The sequence below is a fragment of the Talpa occidentalis genome, unplaced genomic scaffold (assembly GCF_014898055.3).
Source record: "Talpa occidentalis isolate TD23 unplaced genomic scaffold, MPIMG_talOcc4v2.1 talOcc4.14, whole genome shotgun sequence".
Classification (NCBI taxonomy): Eukaryota; Metazoa; Chordata; class Mammalia; order Eulipotyphla; family Talpidae; genus Talpa; species Talpa occidentalis.
In genome coordinates, this window is record NW_023601433.1 from 60,420,525 (window position 1) to 60,442,913 (window position 22,389).

The following is a 22,389-nucleotide window of genomic DNA, read 5'->3' on the forward strand; positions in this document are numbered from 1 at the left end:
TTTTCAAAATATTTGTATTTGAATAAACATAAGCTTTTCAAAGGAGAAAAGCAAATGCCTCAATGATACACAGCTACAATAATTACATTTATATCCTATGTACATTTGAATAGACTTGCACATTTAATTTTTAGTCTGTTAACTGTTTAGTGTTTTGCCTTCCCAATCCAGTGGGGCTTGACCTAGAGATGTAGGCTAACCAGGAAATGTGAGAGGAAAGCTGACAGCTTACTTTTCCAGTTAGCATTATTTTCCATTTAGCACAGAATCACTCATCCCATCCCTCACTCTAGTCCACATGATTAAATTGCTTTAACTCTACCTATGATGACCTTGCGGCAAAACATAGAACCCACTATTCTGCCCAGACTACACAAACACCTCTTAGACCTGACTGTCTTAACAAGTACATGTTCCTCCATTCATTCATCCATCCATCCATTCATTCATTCATTCATTTTCTTTCCAAACAAGGACTGAAATCATATTTTGTAACCCAAGTGACAAGCACGGCAACTTGCAAATAGTGGTCAAGAGGATTTTGAGTAAATAAATGAGAATGATGAGTGAATAAACAAATGAGTGAACCTAATATGCATATTTGATCTTCCTTCCCATAAACAAAAGAATACTTTTCTAAAGTCCAGTTACCCATTGCCTCATCCCTTATTTTGCCCAAATTACAAAACAGCATTCCGATCCTTTCCAACTATCTCATAAGTAATATGGATCCTACAATGTACTAAAAATGTCCTTTGAATAATGTTTATAAAAGTTCCCTCCCTTTCTTATAATGTTAACTGTTGTAAAATTCTAAGTTCCTTAATGAGCATTAACATGAACTCTTAGCACTATATTTTACTAAATGTTGAGTAGGCTAGGATAATTAATATTTTAAATAACCAAGCAAGTAATGACTTGTCAGATATTTTGAAAAATTACAGAAAATAATAAGGAATATTCCACAATTACCCTCCAACCCCAAATAATTTTTGATCATACTCTGGGATCTGATGTATAGTAAACTATACTGACTTTACTATCTCATGTAAGGATAACCAACTGATGGAAAACCTCTCAAATCATTTTATCATAATTATCATAAAATACTAACTCAGATACTTTCCTTCACAAATCAAATTTTCCATATTATTTACTAATGTTAATGTGAATGCAATACTCTGAAATGTTACATTCTACATTCATCCAAATTCATATTATAGGTTTAAAGAATCACATTAAAAACTCTTTTCTTGTGGGTGTTTTATGCTTGTCTGCAAACTTTGCTTTCCTCAAGCCAATTTATCAGTATTAAAATTTAGTACATTTTGGGCCTCCCTGGTGGCGCAAGGGATTAAGCACCGCACTATGAAGCAATCTGCAGTCTCTGCAGCATGAGTTTGATCCCCAGCCGGCCAGAGAGAAACCCGCATGGTGAAGCAGACCTCTCCTGTCTCGACCGCTGCTCCCCTCAGCAGTGTATTTCAGTCAGTCTGCCCGTTCTGTTCCATACTCTGGCTCTGGTGAATCCTCTCACCCACCCCCCACATCTCTGGTCTGTACTCTAGCTCTTGAATGCATAAATAAATAAATCTTCAAAAAAAGAAAAAGAATAATTACTTCCTTAAAAAATAAAATTTAGTAAATTGTAATGATATTTTGCAAAAAGATAAAATAGCATGTATGCTAACTGAATGAGTAAGAATACTATTAAAAAGATTTTAAAAAACAAGCTTCTAAAAAAAAATCTATTATAAATTGCCTCTATTTTCCCCATAGTAATTTTGTGAAAAAATAAAAAACCTAACCACAAAAGCCACCCTATTATTTAAATATACAGTATCTGTAAGTACTAGTTTTTCTATAACCATATGGCATTTCTTGTCAAATATGATTACATTCTTTACATGTCTGTATACATGCATTTTCAAAGACATGAATAATAATATTATTATTATTTCCCGGGGTATATTCCAAGTAACTATGATTGTGACTGAAAACATATACACTAGAAGAAACATTCCAATAAAAAAATTCCATCTGTAAAGGTCAAAATGTAAGAATCTGACATTTCAAACAGATTGGGATTAAATTAACTAATTTATACTGTCCTCAAATAGTAAAAGCAGTACGCTTTTTTGAAAATACCTAATTGTTAAAATCCTGCTAATCAGAGATGTGAATGCAGTCTTCTATTTCAGGAGAAAGGGGAGGAGAAATAAAGTAGAAAACCAGAGGTAAATAATTGTAAGGTATCCTAAATAAAACTCACATTTTCAAAGACAGTTTCTCTGTTTTCTGAGATGCATTTTTCCTTCAATCATTTAAATACCATATTCTTCCAATAAAATGAGAGTAGACAATAAAATACTTAATGTTTCAGCTCTCATATTCTGTAGATGGCTGACAATATATATGTCAATATGTTTTCATGTCATCACCCTAAATTATTTTACACAGAACTTAAGGAAACTCTTAAGTTTTAAATATTGATCGATCAAGTTAAAGATAAAAATTCAAAATAACCTGTATTTTATATCATCTGAGACATGTTCATACTATTCAAATGACATAAAGACGAAAGGTTATATAATATGTCTTATATATGAAAAAGTTGGTACAATAAATCTATCAACTAACTTATCTTAAACCACTGATTAAATTGGTGATATTGCCAGCACTATAGTTGATGGACTGTATTTTTAAATCAAATCCTTATTGTCATTTTGGAGAGCTGCTACTTCAAATGTTTAAAAAGCAAAATATACAAGTATCTCCTCAAAGATTATCTACATTAGCTTATTTTAGGATATATGTCAGACATACAATTTAAAAAGATATTGAAAACGTATTTCAGCATATCCCAAACTGACACAGGATATAAATGTAGGACTGTTTTAAGTATAAACTAAATCATTAAGCATAGAATCATAAACATGATAAAAGTAATTATTAACTAAAGGTAATAAAATCTACCGTTCACTGGTAAGATTCACATTTATAATTACTTTTTCAGTTATGCACAATTCTGTCTTGCAAAAGGCAGAATCCTAGCTTGTTCCCTTGATTTCTGCCATGATCATTTATATTTTTAAAGTAAAAGAGGCTTATATAAATTATTCTTCTACCTGCAAATACATGATATTCTTAAGAGGATCTTCAAAATGTGAAAAAATACTGTTGCAGCAGATAATGTTATAACCTGCCCTTACTCTTCAGAAATATAAAATGACATGCTTCTAATCTGTGGTTTAAATACAGTAATAATGAGGCATATTAACAATTATGCCACTACCTGATCCCTTTCAGATACCACAATATATCAGAGGGAGTAAAAGCATACATGATAACCCAAAACTCTTCCTTTATATCTTTTCTCTCGGTTAAAAAAAAAAAAAAATTCCCTAATGTCTTCAAGTATTCCCATTGTTCATTCTGATGATGTCCCTACCTTCCTTCACTGTGGCTGCTTTTTGCCTTGATGGTGTCACCAGCTCCTTTACAATCTGCAAGACTTGAATCATTGCTAGCTAACAAGCCAAAGACTCCAGCTGCTTCCTCCAGAAATACAACAGGTTTCATCCCTAAGAGCTCATATCATTTCTGCTTTCAGGAAGCTAAAGCACGAACACAGTTCAACTTCAGAGGATTTAAATGCTTTGCTTAGTTATCCATGAAGGTTGTGAAGCAGTTAATAAGAAACAATGAAAAGGATAGGCTGTATCTTCTCAAAATCAAGGATTCAAAGTGATTTCAGCACATGTAAAAACCACCATTCTCAAAGTCCAAAATGCATCACTTTGCAAAGCATTAACCAGTTATAAACAAAACCAAACAGAACATAGGTAATCTATAAATCACTAAGCATAGTGAAAACATGTTCTCACCAAAGTCACAAGCAGAAAAATAAAGAGCTATGCTATAAATTCTCATATAGTCGATCACAGACGCTGTGTGCAAGTTTTAAAAAACACACTCAACAGCTAACCAAAATACCCTTAATACTTTTTCCCAATTTCTCAGAAACTTCATATTTGAAATACAGAAAACAGAAATTTCTTTAGGATAAAAATAAAATCTATCTTGCTAACTCCAAGCTCCTAGATCTGCATAAATGCTACAGTATCTCAAAAAAAATATTCTGTGTATTTCTTGCCTTAGACACACACATGCACACACACCACACACATACACACACACACATCCTCTAACATCCCAGCATATCTAAACTCACCTTACCCACTACAAAATTCCCAAAGGAGATTGTAAATTTATTGGTCTCACCACCAGAGACATGGGTCAGAGGATTTCAAATCAACTATAACCACTGTTTCTGCCATATTATTTTTAACAGCCAGGTTATAACAATTCCTAATTAATATTTAATACCTTTGTTACATGCTCTATTTATAACACAGCAGCCCTTTTCAAAGTAAATTTACGGAGTTAACTAGAAAAGAAAAACAATATCCTCTGTTCATTGCAGCACTATTTCCAGTAGCCCATAAAGGAATAAATGCATGGTTTAAAAAAAAAAAAAAAAAAAGATATGGTATCTATTCACAACAGAAATTCACTCAGTCAATAAAGTAAGTAAATAAGTAAATAAAGATGAAGTCTGGCCATTTACAACATGGATGGACTAGAGGTAAACATGCCCTAATCAGACCACCCCACGATTTTCAGAACTGGTTTCTCAAGACCCTCTCTGGCATAAAGAGTATTTTGAGCTAAAAGCAATGAAATCCTCTGAGGCTGAGGAGAAGCTTCTGTTCTAGCCGAAATCCCTCACCTTTCCTAATCTAAGAAGAATCAAGTCCTAAGCTTCTGTATGTTTCCTAATTTTTTTTTAAAGATTTATTTGCTTGGGCCTCCCCTGGTGACGCAGCGGTTGAGCGCTGGGCTGCGAAGCTGCCTGCAGCCTCTGCAGCACCAGTTCGATCCCTGGTCGCCGGCGAGGGTCCCACATGGAGCGCAGACCTCTCCTGCAGCCCGCTGCTCCCCTCAGCATTGTATTTCGTTGGTCTGCCTGTTCTGTACTCCGCTCTGGCTCTGGTGAATTCTCTCACCCTCCCGCACTTCTGACTATACCCAGTGCTTATATAAATAAATAAATAAATCTTTTTTAAGATATAAGAACTGGGGTATAGGCCAGAGGTGTGGGGGTGAGAGGATTCACCAAAGATAGAGTGGGGAAAGTGGGGAACAGAACAGGCAGATTGACTGAAATACACTGCTGACGGGAGCAGCAGGAGAGTCAGGAGAGGTCTGCTGCGCCATATGGGTATCTCCCTGGCCAGGGATCAATCTCATGCTGCAGTGACTGTGGATAGCTTCATAGGTTGCATATTAACCCTTGGCACCACTAGGGAGGCCTTGCACTTTTCCTAATTAAGAAGCAACTGTTGTTCCCTTGTTTATGACCCACAAGAATGTAGTTTGGGAGTCTCATCCAGTTGCACGTTTATCCTAAAACATGTCCTTTCTATTTAAGAATCTCAGAGTAAAGAGGAAGTCATTCCCCCTCTGTGTCATGTGTAAGAATGAAGTTACCCCTCCCCTCTCCCAGGCACCACAGGTTCCTCAGCACTTGAATTTATATCCCTTTCTCCCTAACCAATGACGGGACCTGCAAAATCACTGAAGCTACCCTGTATATGTTTTGGTTAAATGTTATATTTCCTAATGTGATTCTCTACCAGCAATTTGTTCTCCTTACTATACTGCCAACTATTCTGTCACATTTGTTCCTTCTCATTTATTATTTTGGTATTTTCAATGTATAATAAAATTATGGATCTGTCCCTGAGCAAACCAAAGATAATTCCCTACCTTGCACAGTTAAAAGCTTATTATTTTCCAATTTTTCTAATGGAAAACTGAGGTACAAGATAATTAACCAATAAGTAAAATATAGGGTTTAAAACTCAAATGTTTCTGCTTTCTCTGACACCAAACCTCTTCAGTAAAAATGCATAATTTTAAAATTCAGGGTGAAGTTGTCAGCTCTTCAAAGAAGAGGTGCTATAACATGCATATATATATCCACCCATAATGTATTCTCCATATGGGTGTTAATTTAAGACATCAGTGATATAGATCCAAGATAGTGAGAAAATATTTGCACATGGAGGACAAAACAGGGCAAGTATTCCAACTACCTATTATCTTTAATGAAATCAAAGTAAGAGTCAAGCTGGGTCAAGCTCAACTCAAACCTATACTTTTTAAAGAAGCCCTTTGAAGACCCCTTTGAAATCAACATCTAAATCAAAAGATACCCAATTCTTTCCATCCAGTGCTCCCTTTCTTTGGGCAATATGAACATGAAGTGGGAGCGAAGTATCTCATGGCTTTATTTTCCAGTTCTTTGCATTTCCAGCTCCTGGGAATTATTACCACTCTTCTGGAGGGAAATAATGTTTCAGAAGGGTCTTTCTGTTAGCTTTGCTCTCTCCCAAAATTTTTCTCTTTCCATGTAAGTAAGGGGATACACAGGACATTCTCCTCTCAGACAACTCAATCTTCCATACCTGATCAAAAAGTGAATAACATTTATATTCATATTTCCATGAATTTCAACATCTATATTCATATTTCCATGAATTTCAATCATCATCCCCTATATCTCATTGAAAATTGCTATTGTTTTGAAAATGAAAATCACATAGCAATAATTTTGAACACACTAGTTTACTATCAGTCCTTAACTTCTGTAAAGTAACTAATAGCTCTTTCTTGTTTTACCATTCTCTTCTCACTTTTTAAAACCATACATTATTACATCAATAAAAATATTTGAGTACAGGCCTCCCCGGTGGCGCAGCAGGTTGAGCACAGCACTGTGAAGCTGTCAGCAGCCTCTGCAGCGTGGGTTCGATTCCCAGCCGGCCAGGGAGATTCCCACATGGCGCCGCAGACCTCTCCTGTCTCGCCCACTGCTCCCCTCAGCAGTGCCTTTGGTCCATTTGCCTGTTCTGCTCCCCACTCTGTCTCTGGTGAATCCTCTCACCCTCCTGTGCCTCTGCCCTGTACCCCAGTTCTTGTATAAAAAAAAAAATCTTTAAAAAAAAAACTTAAAAAAATTATTTGAGTACCTATTGTAATAGAAGCAACTGAAACGTACTCTAAAAAGTTGGGATCATGAAGAACAAAGAAAGACTGAGGAACTATTACAGAATAGAGGAGTATAAAGAAAATGTCGGTATAATTAAATATAACACATGTTCCCAGGTAAGATATTGAACCAGAAAGGGTTGAGGAAAATATATGACATTTTGGGAGAACTGTTAAAATTTGAATATGATCAATAGATTATCAACGTTAACTTTCTGACTGTGAGCATTAGTAGTTATGTTACAGAACATATACACCCTGAAGAATTCAGGGGCAAGTACTTCAATTTATTTGCTAATGGATCAGAAAAAAAATATGTATTAATACAGAATGAGAAAGTAAATATAGCAAAATGTTAACACTTGGAAATCCGGGCATAAGAATATATGAGAATTGTTTTTGTTAATGCTGTAACATTTCACTATGTCTGAAATTGCTTCAATATAAAAGGTTCAATTCTGACTACATACACATATAAAGGACATATGTATTAATATGTATATGTTTAAATCCTAGAAAACAGTGATTTTAAAGGGTGAGGTAAAAAATGTAAAAATAAATGCACATAGAGAATATATTTCAATTAACTCTGTATATATGTATACAAGCAGTCTCATATTTTTGTGTGTATACATACACACACACACAGACACATACATACATCCTCACATTTATTTTCTTCACTCTATCAACCATTCTGAAAAAACGAATTTTAAAGGTATACATACCTCTGGGGTAACTATGGCATGGACAGTCTTACAAGAATTAATTTCCAGATCCTTACAGCAAGGGTCCTCCATTACCATCTTTACAACAATCTCCTGCCTCCCATTTTATAAGAAAAAGGTTGACCCTTACTTAATACAGTGTAGTGTTCCAAAGGGCAAATGTGTGGGAGAAAAGGGACAAAGATAATTCAACAATTTCTTTAACAATATATAGTTAATAATTATCGAAATGATCGGTGGTTGCTAAGGGTTTGGGGAAATGGAGAGAAGAATGAATAGATGGGAACACAGGGAACTTTCAGAACAGTGAAACTACTTTGTATGATATTGTTAGAGTAGACATGTTATTATACATTTGTCAAAGCCCATACAATGTACAAAACAAAGACTGAACCCTACGGTAAACTATAGACTTCAATGAACAATAATGCATCGACACTGACTCACCAACTGCAATAAATGTACCACACTAATACATTAATAATAGGGGAAACTGGGAAAGTAAGTATATTATAAGGGGATATAAGAGAACTCTTGGTATTTTATGCTCAATTTTTCTATAAACCAAAAACTATTCTAAAAAATGAAAGGATTTTTTAATGATAAAAGAAATCCTTATTAATATATATTAAGTGTGTATCAGACTTTATCCAAAAGGGTATCAGACTTTATCCAAAATAATATAAAAAAAAATCCAAAAAATATTGAATTTAATTGGAAAGAGTGCTTAAAACAAATATATTAATTCCTATATATGTGAGAGACCCAATGTGGCTGGACAGAAGCTGCTCTTGCAACAGACTTCCTGTAACAGCTGTGGGCTAGCTCTTTTTATAACAGAAAGATTTTTACCTCAACCTTGTTTCCTACATTTGTAATTTTGTTAGACATGATCACCCCAAAACCACTAACTTTTAGCTAACCCACCCCAAAGCAATGACTTAATCTTCTTCCCTATCACTTCCAAATACAGCGTTTGAGAGTGGAATATGAGGGAGAATGGCTGTGTGAGAACAAAACTGGGACAAGAACAAAGAGAGAAATGCAACAGGCTGGAAAGACACATACTCTCTACTAAACAACTGTTTGGAGAGTCCAAAATACGCCATTCTCCTTCCTCCAAAGAAAAATACAAGTCAAATTCAACTTTTTTGTCACTGATTTTATAAAAATGAGGTAAATTTGCATCTATTATCAGTATTTTAGAACTGATATTTTTCATGTGTTAAAATATTTCATTTACATCTTTTTAGTACACTAAACACAGATACAGATATTTGCACTGCGCTCTGTTCACAAAAGTTTTCGCTCATATAAGTAACAACCCAGCATTTTTTTTTATTCTTGGCAATAATTCAGATTTTTTTCTACCACTTTTTTGGCTTTCCTGGAAATATATTTTAGAATAAACTGTCATTTTTTTCAGAACATGTAGATAAATGAGAAGGAAAAAAATGTGAGAGGTCACACTTCTTGTACCAAAAATAATCTGTAAATATTTAAGATGTCAGAAGGCCTGCAAATAGAAAAAGACTACTGAAATTAAGCTTTAAACCCATTTCTGACTCATCTACTCTTGGGCTAATCAGTTAATGTACTTCACTTAAGTTTTAAGTAAAACTAGTTTGATACAGAATTTTAAAAACTAATCTATACAACTCATCAACATAAAATACAACCTTAACACGTTTATAAAAATAACTGTTGTTACCTCTTTCTGTTCCTAAAATCTATATTTCCTTCACAAGTAATGTTCAACTACTTTCTCAGTCTTTTTTTTTTTAAAGATTTATTTATTTATACAAGCACTGGGTACAGTCAGAAGCGCGGGAGGGTGAGAGAATTCACCAAAGCCAGAGCAGGGAGCAGAACAGACTCACAAAGTACACTGCTGAGGGGAGCAGCGGGAAACAGTAGGAGAGGTCTGTGGTGCCATGTGGGACCCTCACCGGTGGCCAGGGATCGAACAGGCGCTGCAGAGGCTGCGGGCAGCTTCGCAGCCCAGCGCTCAACCGCTGCGCCACCAGGGGAGGCCCACTTTCTCAGTCATTTTTAATAATTCATCCTGGTCATTTTAAAATTGACACTATCAAAATCTAATCAACTACATTGGGTTTTCTCAAAGAAAAAGGTAAGATGCAACAAAATATGAAAGTAAAACATGCTGAGATTGTAGGATGTGAAAAGAGCAACAAAATTGTGTCTATGGATGTCCTTTTTCACATAATGTCAAAGCATTTTAGTTACTGCTTATGAATCAAAGTGCCTGAATTAATGTAATTCAAAAACATTTTAGCAAAGGGCAATGGAAATGTCATAAATATGTGCAAAATATACTTTATAAACGCAAGAAATAAAATATATTATACCAATATATCTTTACAACATCTAATAAGTCTTAATGTAACCTACATTTTAAAGGAAAAGTAAATCTTGTTCATCCATTCAAAAAAATGTACTGAGCACCTAGTACTTAAAATGCATTGTGGGTCCCTGGTAGATGCAATGCTAATTGTTGGCATTAGAGAGGTGATCAACTTCCTTCTATTCCAACAAAGGAAACTGGCATTAAACATATTGAAACTGTATAATAAACTGATGAATTACAATTGAGATGACTCCTACAAGTAAATACAAGGTAACAGCAGACTGTACCTTGAAATGGAAAAGTAATGTGAATTGAAGGCCTTTCATAGCATAACTGAAGATATTCTAATTTCCAAATTGCCACATTTCAAACTTTGAAAGGAAGCTTCTCTTGTATAGAAATGACCTCTCTTCTGGCTTTCAAAGTCACATGCAGGGGAAGACACAAATATAGAAGGGAAAGAAACTTTATAGTCATAATAAGGAAATTTAATATGACTTCATTTTCCAATCCAAGAACTCAAAGAAAACACTGCATCCAGGCAATCTGACCTATTCTAACAAAGCTATCAAATAATAGTATTAGCTTTTTAAAACTCATACTAGAAAAATCTTCTTTAAAGCATGTAAGCCCATGTTTACCCATGGGAATAAATCATGAATCAATATTATATCACACTTTATATCAAATGTTCATATGTGCACAAATGTTAATACTTTTACAACATAAATATTAAAGCCATAGGTATTTTCACAGAATTCACGAAAGTGCTTGTGCATATAAACACAGAAGTCCCTCTAACTCAGTAATAACATAGCAGCTCCTCAAAAAAGTAAGCATAAAATTACCAAATGATCCAGTACAAACACATTTGGGTTTATACTTAATAGAACTGAAAGCAGGGACCAAAGAGATATTTGTATACCTATGTTCATAGTAGAATTATTCACAGGGACCAAAAAGGTGGCAGCCACCGGTGTGCTCATAAATGATGAATGGATAACCAAATGTGGGTTTGGGGGTGTGGGTATACATAAATATAGACACAAGTAACGGTATTAATCAGTCTTAAAAAGGAAAAAAATTGTGATGCATGCCCATGGATAAACTCTGAAGACATTAAGTAATATAAGCCAGTTACAAAAAGACAAGCACTATGATCCCACTGGCCTGAGATACACAGAGCAATCAACTTCAGAAAAAGAAACAAAAGTGGTGGTTGGCAGGGGCTGGGTAGACGAGTAGCGGGAATTGTTTAATGAGAGTTTTAGTTTTACAAGATAAAAATAGTTCTGGAGATTGGTCGCACAACAATGCGAATGTATTTAACATGATTGAATTGTACAGTTAACAATGATTAGGAAGAAAGTGGCAGATTTTATGCAGATTTAAAATCATCTTGTCTAAAAATCAAATATATGCAACTAACAGCAACTTTATAATGTAATTTTGAATCTACTAAACTAGTCACGGTGAAACTCATAGCCTTCTACAACAACTACCAGGGTACATGTAAAGTATTAGTCTTTCGAAATAGACTGGCAGACAGAGACAAAAATATTTCAATACGATTAACTCTGGCCTGAAGCACTAATTCTAATATCTTTAAAGGACAAATTCACTGTGCTATTCATCCATTCTGCAAGCTTTTTTTTTTACTGAACCATCATAAATAATCAAATACCAGAGAAAGAATCACATAAGTTACAATGCATTATTATCTTTAAGAACTACGATAGGGCCTCCCCGGTGGCGCAGCGGTTGAGCGCTGGGTTGCGAGGCTGCCCGCGGCCTCTGCGGTGCCGGTTCGATTCCCGGCTGCTCCCCGGCCACCGGAGGAGGGTCCCACATGGTGCGCAGACCTCTCCTGCCGCCCGCTGCTCCCCTCAGCAGTGTGCCTCGGTCCTTCTGCCTGCTCTGCTCCCTGCTCTGGCTCTGGTGAATTCTCTCACCCTCCCGCGCTTCTGACTGTACCCAGTGCATGTATAAACAAAACAAACGAACAAACAAATAAATAAATAAATAAAACATGCCTCTATAAAAGAAAAAAAAAATTAAAATTAAGAACGATAATTATTAATTCTAATTATGAAAAATATTTACAGAAATATGCTAACTGTCCAAACACAAGTCAATGTAAGACATCCAAATATAAAATTACATGTATACTATGAACTCAATTATACAAAAAAATACATACTTTCTAGACATACCATAAACTCATATGCAACAAAAATATAGTAAGATTGCCAGTGACTTTTTTCCCCCCAATTTGCCAAATGAACTTTTCTTTAATTAATTAATTTATTTATACAAGCACTGTGTACAGTCAGAGGCGCGGGAGGGTGAGAGAATTCACCAGAGCCAGAGCGGGGAGCAGAGCAGGCAGAAGGACCGAAGTACACTGCTGAGGGGAGCAGCGGGCGGCAGGAGAGGTCTGTGCGCCATGTGGGACCCTCCTCTGGTGGCTGGGGAGCAGCCAGGGATCGAATAGGCGCTGCCGGGGCTGCGGGCAGCTTTGCAACCCAGCGCTCAACGGCTGCACCACCAGGGAGGCCCCAAATGAACTTATTTTAATGTTAGGTTATACTTTAAAAACAACAAAAGGGAATTGGGAAGGATGAAGAAAATAGATTAGTATAGATGTGATTAGGTAAAGTATAAAATGGAGGCAACAGTAGGGCGTTTATCTAAAGTTACAAACTTATTCTCCAACCACCATTCTACTTCTACCAAAATTGAATTTTCTTTAATTTCTTAATCTCAATGCCAAACTCTCATCTCCAGGTCTTCACTCAATTGGATCCCTCTACTTAGAACCCTCCCCCCCTTTTCTTCCCTTAGCAAGGCCTCAGCTGGAATATGATTCCCTAAGGTGGTCTTTCTGCCTCCGGCAGAAACTCCCTTGCTCCTGCAGAAACCTATGTTTCCCCTTTCTTACTGAAACTGTGCTACTTGTGCAGTATGTGTCTTCCCCACTAGTCTTATGTTCTATGAGGCTCTGGGCCATATTTGTCTTGTTCATGCTTATATGTCCAGCAGCACACTCAGAAGTATGTATTAATAGTAAAATAAAAATATAACTAGTTATCCAAAATTATATATTCTCTCCATAAAATTTTGTTTTAATGTCAAAAACTTAAAGACCATGACTCTTAAAATATTTTAAGAAATTAATTCATACTATCATGTGTCTCAAAGTTGTCTAAAAAGCAAGATTTAAATCTCCGATACTTTGCAATAGTCCAAGCTAATTTTCTAGCTTTACTACACTTTGTAATTATTAAACTTTTAAGAGTCATAACTATAGAGTGGTAATATCCTGACATCACATTAAAATCTAATATAACCCATAAATCTCTAAACCTAATGAGATTGAGAGTCTTGATATGTTCATTTACTCTATTTTTAGCAGAAAATTTATGAAGACAAAGGGGCATCAAATGAGAAAGGCTAATTTTTAGTGAAGCAATCTCAATTTATATATGAAAAGCTGCAACTGGCTTACTGTCATAAAACAACTAATTTCAATGGTGCTGTAACCCATACCTTCATAGTATGTTAAATGGCATCTTGAGATTTTATCAACATAATTAAAAACTAGATTTTTGCAAAAAGAAATTTCTCTTGATAAAAGCCAAATGTCCCTTTCAAGGTCATCTCATATTCTAGAAAATTCCTCTTCCATTTTTTCCAAGTCTTTATAATAAAAGCAAAACAGAAACCAGGAAGCAAAACAATAAATCCTGCTCTTACACAGATTTGAATCCTAGCTCAGATAAAGAAGAAATTGAGCTAATTTTTGTTAAAGAGTAAAAAAGTGGAGGAAATCAAGAGAAAATCCTTTCCCTTCAAGACAGGCTTCCTGACAAAATGCCTTCAAACCAGTCCTAAGTGTTCTGACAGACCATTAGAACTCTTAAGCAACCCTACTCTGAGGAGTACTCTATAGAAGGAACTGATCAGCATTCTTTAAAAAGACCAACATCATGGACCATAAAGAACACTTGAGGAACTAAGAGATTTGACTACTATATGCAATGGGCGAGTACCACTCAGCTGGCTCCTGCACTGGAGGGCAAAACTGATCTACTAAAAGACAGGTTGGGGAAACTAATCAACAATCGAATAAGGATTGTACATTAGATAAACACTATTTATTAAATACTTTACTGTATTATATAAGAGAATATCCTTGTTCTTCAGAATTACACAATGAAGTACAAAATGCTAAGATAATATGCAGCCTATTCTCAAAGGCTGGAAAATAAGATTATGTATTTTTAAATATATTTTCAGAATTTAAAAAGTACAATAAACAATTGAGTCTACTGAAAAAAATAAAGTCGGACTGGTTCAAAAGAAGAGGTAGAATTTGATATAAGGGCCTCCCCAGTGGCGCAGCAGTTGAGCGCTGGGTTGCAAAGCTGCCCGCAGCCTCTATAAGCGCCAGTTCGATCCCCAGCCACCAGGCAAGGGTCCCATATGGCAGGCAGACCTCTCCTGCCGCCCGCTGCTCCACTCAGCAGTGTCCTTCGTCAGTCTGCCTGTTCTGCTCTCTACTCTGGCTCTGGTGGATTCTCTCCCCATCTTGCGCTTCTGACTGTACCCAGTGCTTGTATAAATAAATAAATAAATAAATAAATCTTTTTAAAAAAAAAAGAATTTGATATAAAAGGCAGAATTTCATCTGCTAAGAGTGAAGGGAGAGAAACTGCAGATCTAGACATAGTTACTTACCATGAGAATGCAACTCACCATGGAGCTTAGGGAAGCATTTATTATCAGTTAGACTAAAACCCATGATGGCTAGCAATTTTTACATCACATTTTAGAGGGAAAGAGGAATAACTTCATTTTTAAGTAGTTTTTTAAAGTGCAGAAATAATTCTACGTAATTTGAGATCCAAGTTCCTTATAACAAACTTAAGTTTAGGAACCAAGAATGTTGGGGTAGGGTTTTCTCCTGGCTGGGCAAAGTTCCCCATACACAGAAGTATATATACCTAATAGAGACACGCAGGTACAAAGTTCCCATAAAAGGTCTAAGGCTGATTGTCTTTAAAAGCACAGTGGCCCTATTGCCGTCGGGTGTGGTAACCTGTTACACAACTTCCATGGCAATGATAAAGCATCCCCCCAATCCAAAGGAAACTCAATGAAGATTTAGCAGTAATTTAACTGCTTTGTTAGTAGTCAGAAAGCCCTTAATTTATATAAACTTCTAATTCTACCACCAGAAACAATTTTTATAATAAAACATGCCAATGAAATACATCTTAGTGATCACAGTCCAACTGCTGGGGGGAAAGGATGCCCTGAGTGAACTCCACAGAGGTTTTATGGACTCCACCCCGACTCCAAACCAAAGAGATTCAAGACACCAAGAACTACAAATCCCATAATGTCATCACCACTGAAGGGAGGATTACTGGGAATTCAGGGTGGAGTGAAGCAGCCAGGTTTGGTATATAACCAGACATGTAGGACTTGTGGGTCCTTTTTGGCTTCTCACTGGTTCTCAGCATGCTATTGGGATTCCAGCTCAGTGAAACTAGTAGGATACATTCACCAATTTATCTCCCTCTTGTTGTCCCTGAGTTACTCATTTCTCCATTTCCCCTTCTTTCAGTCCCTTAGCATATAAACTGTAATTAAAACAACAAACTCATGCAGGTTTGAAAATCAAACTTCTATTATACAACATTTCACAAGTAAACATGTTTGCAGTGTTCTTCCAACACTGGCAATACACTAGCTCCTCCTTTCCTAATCTAGAACACTTCACACTTCATATATATCTACATGTCATGTAAAGAATAAAACAGCTATCACCCAAGGAAAATACACAAGACCAAATTATTATAAGTTTACATAAAAACTTAATACATGTGTACATGTTTGTTTTTTTTCAAATTTCTTTTAAGTTATAATCAAACATATTCCACTTTACTTTGCATTAATTACAACATAACAAGGTAAATCAATGAAGAGATCACAATACTTTATAAAGACAAAACTTTACTAATGCATCCTGTAAATTCCATTCCTATTCTATTCTTATACCTGAAACAGGTAACTGTGTTACAAATGATTCCAAATGCCCTACAATTTAGTATAAGTGTATATCAATGTATAGTAGTGTCTGACTATGAACTTTCTACATTCCACTGTCTAAAGCTTAATGCCTGAATGCTCCAAATGTGTAAGCAGGAAAGCAAATGGTCACAACTCCAGGATACCCAGTTAATACCAGCAGAAGTCAGTATCTCAATTGAGGTGGACAAAAAGCACTCTACCACCAACCATCTGCATAGGGACCACTATCTTTGCTCATGAATAAAATAACATTTTTGACTGTTCAAAAGTGGGAGCAGAAGATTAGAAGAAGCTTTCACTCTACTCCTGGCCCTTTCTAACAGACAGCTTTAAATAAAAGTTAGAAATAATTACTTTCATGGTCATCTTGTCTCGCTCAAAAAAAAGAAAAAGTATTACCAAAATACTATTTCAGATCAATTTTGAAGGAGCAAGATAAGAAGCTTAGAAGCATCAATCTCATACTTCTGGGCAATGAGGAGAAAACTATACAATGACAACCATCATTTAAATGGACAGGCTCAAATTCCCATAATTGATAATGTCTATTTATATTTAATACAAAAGGTAATAACATACAGCTGTCCAGACACTCTTAAAAAAACGGATGTAAAGGACCTCCCCTGGTGGAGCAGCAGTTGAGCGCTGGGCTGCGAAGCTGCCCGCAGCCTCTGCAACACAGGTTCGATCCCCAGCCACCGGAGAGGGTCCCACATGGCGCGCAGACCTCTCCTGCTGCCCGCTGCTCCCCTCAGCAGCATACCTCAGTCCTTCTGCCTGCTCTGCTCCCCGCTCTGGCTCTGGTGAATTCTCTCACCCTCCCACGCTTCTGATTGTATGGGTACACTGTATTTATACAGTGCTTGTATAAATAAATAAAAATAAATAAATAAATCTTTTTTAAAAATGGATGTAAATTATATGTAGATTAATTAGTTAAGGATCATATACTAATTACAATTGTGCTTTCCACTATATGTTTCTCAATAAATAAGGAACATTAAAAGTCATATGTATAGGGCCTCCCCAGTGGCGCAGCGGTTGAGTGCTGGGTTGTGAAGCTGCCCCCAGCCTCGGCAGCGGTTTGATCCCCAGCTGATCCCGGGCTGCTCCCCGGCCATTGGAGGAGGGTCCCGCATGGCGCACAGACCTCTCCTGCCACCTGCTGCTCCCCTCAGCAGTGTACTTAGGTCCTTCTGCCTGCTCTGCTCCTCGCTCTGGCTCTGGTGAATTCTCTCACCCTCCCACACTTCTGATTGTACCCAGTGCTTGTATAAATAAATAAATCTTTTAAAAAAAAAAGTCATATGTATAATGTTTTCATATAGAAACTTATTTTGGGAAAAAATGTAAAAGATGGAATTTTTCAAATAGGTATATCAGTTTCTAATAACAAATTCAAGGAAGAAAACTAAAAAAATCAAACTCTATTTTCTGAAATTAATGATGAGTATTTAAGGATATTTATTTTAAGTATATATTCCTCTCTAACTCTGGTTGCCAACAGAATGAGAAGAATGATCACAGAACATGTGCCTGCATTTGGAACGAAGGTACTTCTGAAAGTGAATAAGGTGTAGCAACACAAGTAGACCCCAAAACCTAAAAATTGTGTATGAGTTTTCTGAACTCACTCATTTTATCCAACAGATGTGGTGCTGTAATATAAAAATGGAAATAAAAATTTTCTCACTAACATCTCACAAAGTCAGAGCTAGAAGGCTTCCAGATGCTATAGTCCAGTTCCCACATTTACAAATGAGGATACCAGGGGCAGTAGGAGATTGAGGGTGGAAGTTAAAGAAATCAAGTCACTGTCCACATATAACACAAAGCTAGTTTAGTAACAGGAATGCCAGTGTACCAAGGAAACTCTTGAGGACCCTAGGTACCTGAAGAGGATTGCCCCTGGAAAATTAACTTTCAAAGAATGAAATCTTAAACAGCTCCCCTTAAGGATAGAATATCTGAAAACTACTATAAAGAGGTCATTTGGGGCATTCTGGTTTGTGCTGTACAAAAACAATTTTAATTGAAGTTGATGTGCATACCAAGTTTATCTTATGCCATATATGTACATGTAAAAGAAAAATTTTAATGACAGGATTATAAGAAGTAGGTAAATAATGTAGTTTTTGATAATAACAGCACAATGGTAATATATAAGTGGCTTAAATTTTTAAATTTAACAAGGAAAAGTAATTTAGAAGCTTTTACTAAGATTTTAATGAGACAGAAATTTAAGTTTACATTAAGAATTTAAATGACTTAATAAAAGGAAACTAGATCTTCATAGAAAATGTTTTAATTACATGTCAACATGTCAATTTCATGGTGTATGTGAGCATGTGTGTGTGAAAGACAGAGTGAACTAAAAATGAGACATAAGAGAAGATAAAATGCATAGATATGTCATGCAGGTTTTCTATATGATCATCTATCTGAGGGACTGATACATCACAGCTCCCAAACAGATATTCTCTGACCAAACACAAAGAAATGCTCAACAAGGTACTATTTTTCTCAGTCTTACAACTTTTTGTTGAAATCTTGAAAAAAAAAAGGTCAAAACAGGAAGATATGAAATAATGCAAACCATCTCCTAATAAGATTAATGAAAAATTACTTTTTGCAGCAAGTGGTCAAAAACAAGATGAATTAACTAAAAGCAAAGTATATTTCATTTTAAATGGTCAGCATTAACACAATGAGCTTCAAGTCCCAAACAGCTCTATCAATTTATCCCACCTGCTGTACAACTACTACCTCATTCTACAAGGTTCATAACATGGGAAGGGTTGGGAAATCCTACAGGAGGTAAACCCACGCAGAAATACAAGTCTCCAGGTTTTCTCTTAAGCTCTAGAAAACGGGGTAGAGGGGAGAGAGATTTAGGTTATTCATTATTCTCACCCAAACGTAGGCTTGGAAATTCTATCTAGACTTCAATGACATATATTCCTATTTTTTAGCTTGTACCACACTTTGACTATATATAGATATAGATTTTTTTTTAAGAAGAACTCTAATATACTCATTGTTCACCTTTTTCAAAACTTAACAACCTCCTAGAAAGGACAACATAACGTAGATCATTAACACTCCCTAACTTATGCTTACATTGCTCTACTCAAGATTTCTATCAATAGAGAAAAACATCAAACTGTCAAGAAAAGAAATATTAACTCAAAGTCTATTTCAAAGGGAGCCTGAAAAGAAGTCAAAACTAAGAATAAACTAAAAAAGGCAAATACTACCTATCATCAATCTTGTTAATTTATATGTAATAAAACAGTTCATGTCTCAAAATCATTTTCTGAAATAAATTTTAAACTGCTCCCCTAATTGAAATTCTTTAATAGTTTCTTAGGTTATACAAGAAAAAATTCAAATGTCCTCTCCTCCCCTTTCCCTCTTTCTCTCTCCTCCCTCTTTCTCTCTCCCTCTCTCTTTTCCCCTCATGGAAACAACTCAAATTTCACCTATAAATAATACAGGGAATAGCCACCACATACTAAAATATTATTTAGAGGCCTCCCTGGTGGCATAGGGGTTAAGGTCTCAGAGCTATCAATAGCCAGCCACTGTGGCACAAACAGTTCAATCCCCGGCCTGGAAGCTAACCCACATCGTGCAGCAGACCTCTCCTGTCTCACCCACTGCTCCCCTCAGCAGTGTGTTTCAGTCAATCCGCCTATTCTCCTCCCCACTCTGTCTCTGGCAAATCTTCTTACCCCAGGCACCTCTGGCCTACACCCCAGGTCTTGTATGCATAAATAAATAAAAATAAAATCTTTAAAAAAATAGAAAAAAGAAAGTTATTTAGGAAAACACAAAATTATGTACCATTTATTAAGCACCTATTAAGTCCCTGTACACTGTTTAGAATGAGAGTAGCTCTATTCCCTGCAGGAGCTTACAGCTCAGAGAAAGATAAGAGCCAACAGGCAAGTAAGTTAACAGTAACACAATCGGACAGATACTAGAATGAAGCTGGATGCCATGGAGAAGCAATGGGCTGGGGCTTATCACCGAGCAAGTAAAGTAGTACATGGATGACTAATAGGAACTCTGAGAACTAAGGAACTAAGCGGAAACTGCTTTTTTTTTTTTTAATCTTAAATGTAAAATAAACAATTTAAACTTCATTATAATACCAGTGGTTAAAGCCCCAACAGCTTTGTTCAATCTTGGCCACTTTCCTTTCTTCACAGCAAATAGAGACGTTACAGATAAAAAACTGAAATAAATCACCAAAAATGATAGACCTATGCCCCAAAACATGTTATTTGACCTCCAGGGATCAGAAATCTAACAGGAACACAAAGCCAAGCAGAAGCCAGGAGGTCTACTGGGTTCTGGGTCCCAAAGCAGGAAAAGGCAGCAGGAAGTCTGACCACATGGGGGTGATGATAAATGGAAATATTCCATGTGAAGCAAGCTCAGGAACCAGGCTCCTTGCTCAAAACCAGGATTGTAGTGGCATTCTAACTTGATTATGAAACTAGACCAAAAAAGGCTTGTGCTAACTGTGTTGAGGCTATAGCGGACCTAATGCCAGCTGACTCAGTGACCAAATCTGTGACATCCCCAATGTCACCACTGGCCAGGGCTCCTATCCACCAATACAAGACCTGATTCTCATCTAGGAATTACAAAGCCAGGCAGAAACACCAGTAGGGGTGTGTGTTGGGGTGGGAGGGATGTGGAGGGGAAGGGGGAGAGGAAGAGAGGTGAGAGGAGGGAAGAGAAGGGAAAGAGAGTGGAGGGGAGGGGGAAAAAACTCTCATGATGAAAATACCAGTAATATCAATAATCATAATATAAATTCACTGCAGGCAAAGAACATAATTGACTGATATGAAAAAAGACATTAAAATAGTATACAAAAGATCCACAGAGATAAATGAGAAAAGAACAAAAAATTAAATTATAACAAGCAGAAATGAGAAACAAACTTTTTTTAAAAAGGGACCAATTAAAAATTTGAATTGCAGACTGCCCTGGTATCGCAAAGGGTTAAGGACCACACTATGAAGCAATCCGCAGCCACCGCAGCACAAGTTCGATCCCTGGCCAGCCAAGGAGCAAGCCACATGGTGAGGCAGACCTCTACTGACTCGCCCGCTGCTCCCCTCAGCAGTATATTTTGGTCAGTCTGCCTGTTCTGTTCCCCACTCTGTCTCTGGTGTATCCTCTCACCCACCACATCTATGGTCTGTACCCCAGCTCTTGTATGCATAAATAAATAAATCGTCGCAAAAAAAAATCTGAATTGCTACTTCTTAACAAGCTACACTCCCTCTGCCCTTGTCCTCACAATTTGGGAGGGGAGGGGAGACCAGCACTGTACAGATACCATTAGACATCAAGATTTAATATGAAAGACACATCCTCAAAAAACTCAATGATGCTAATAGAACATGAAAATTACAAAGTAGAAGAATTTTTTTTTTTTTTAAGATTTATTTTTATTTATTTATTTATTTTATTTATTTATACAAGCACTGGGTACAGTCAGAAGCGCGGGAGGGTGAGAGAATTCACCAGAGCCAGGGCGGGAAGCAGAGCAGGCAGAATGACCGAAGAACACTGCTGAGGGGAGCAGCGGGCGGCAGGAGAGGTCTGCGCGCCATGTGGGACCCTCCTCCGGTGGCCGGGGAGCAGCCGGGGATCGAACCGGCGCTGCAGAGGCTGCGGGCAGCTTCGCAACCCAGCACTCAACCGCTGCGCCACCGGGGAGGCCCTAAAGTAGAAGAAATTTTAATTAAATTTCCAAAATCTAAGCATTAAGAAAAATACTAAACATTTCTCTTAGTTTTCATGAACTCCTATTACCATCTTCACTGTTAGCACTTTATATTAAATAGATGTTCTCGGGCCTACCCTGGTGGCGCAGCAGATGAGCACTGGGCTGCGAAGCTGCCCGCAGCCTCTGCAGCGCAGGTTTGATCCCCAGGTTCGATCCCCGGGCTGCCAGTGAGGGTCCCACATGGCGGGTCCCACATGGTGCGACAGACCTCTCCTGCCGTGCCCGCTGCTCCCCTCAACAGTATATTTCATCAGTCTGCCTGTTCT

At 36.9% G+C, this 22,389-nt stretch overlaps 1 protein-coding gene across 4 annotated transcripts in view; it reads right to left on the reverse strand.

Annotated features, from left to right (window-relative positions):
• USP6NL (USP6 N-terminal like) overlaps positions 1-22,389 on the reverse strand; it is a 229,592-nt gene that overhangs the window by 94,148 nt on the left and 113,055 nt on the right. Inside the window, exon 1 of one of the 4 annotated variants that reach the window (XM_054695088.1) lies at positions 3,452-3,699. The exons of the other annotated variants lie outside the window; for them this stretch is intronic. Coding sequence (XP_054551063.1) covers positions 3,452-3,524 — 73 coding nt within the window. The 5' untranslated portion in view covers positions 3,525-3,699. Of the gene's footprint in view, positions 1-3,451; positions 3,700-22,389 lie in introns of those variants that run through there. 4 annotated transcript variants of the gene reach the window in all.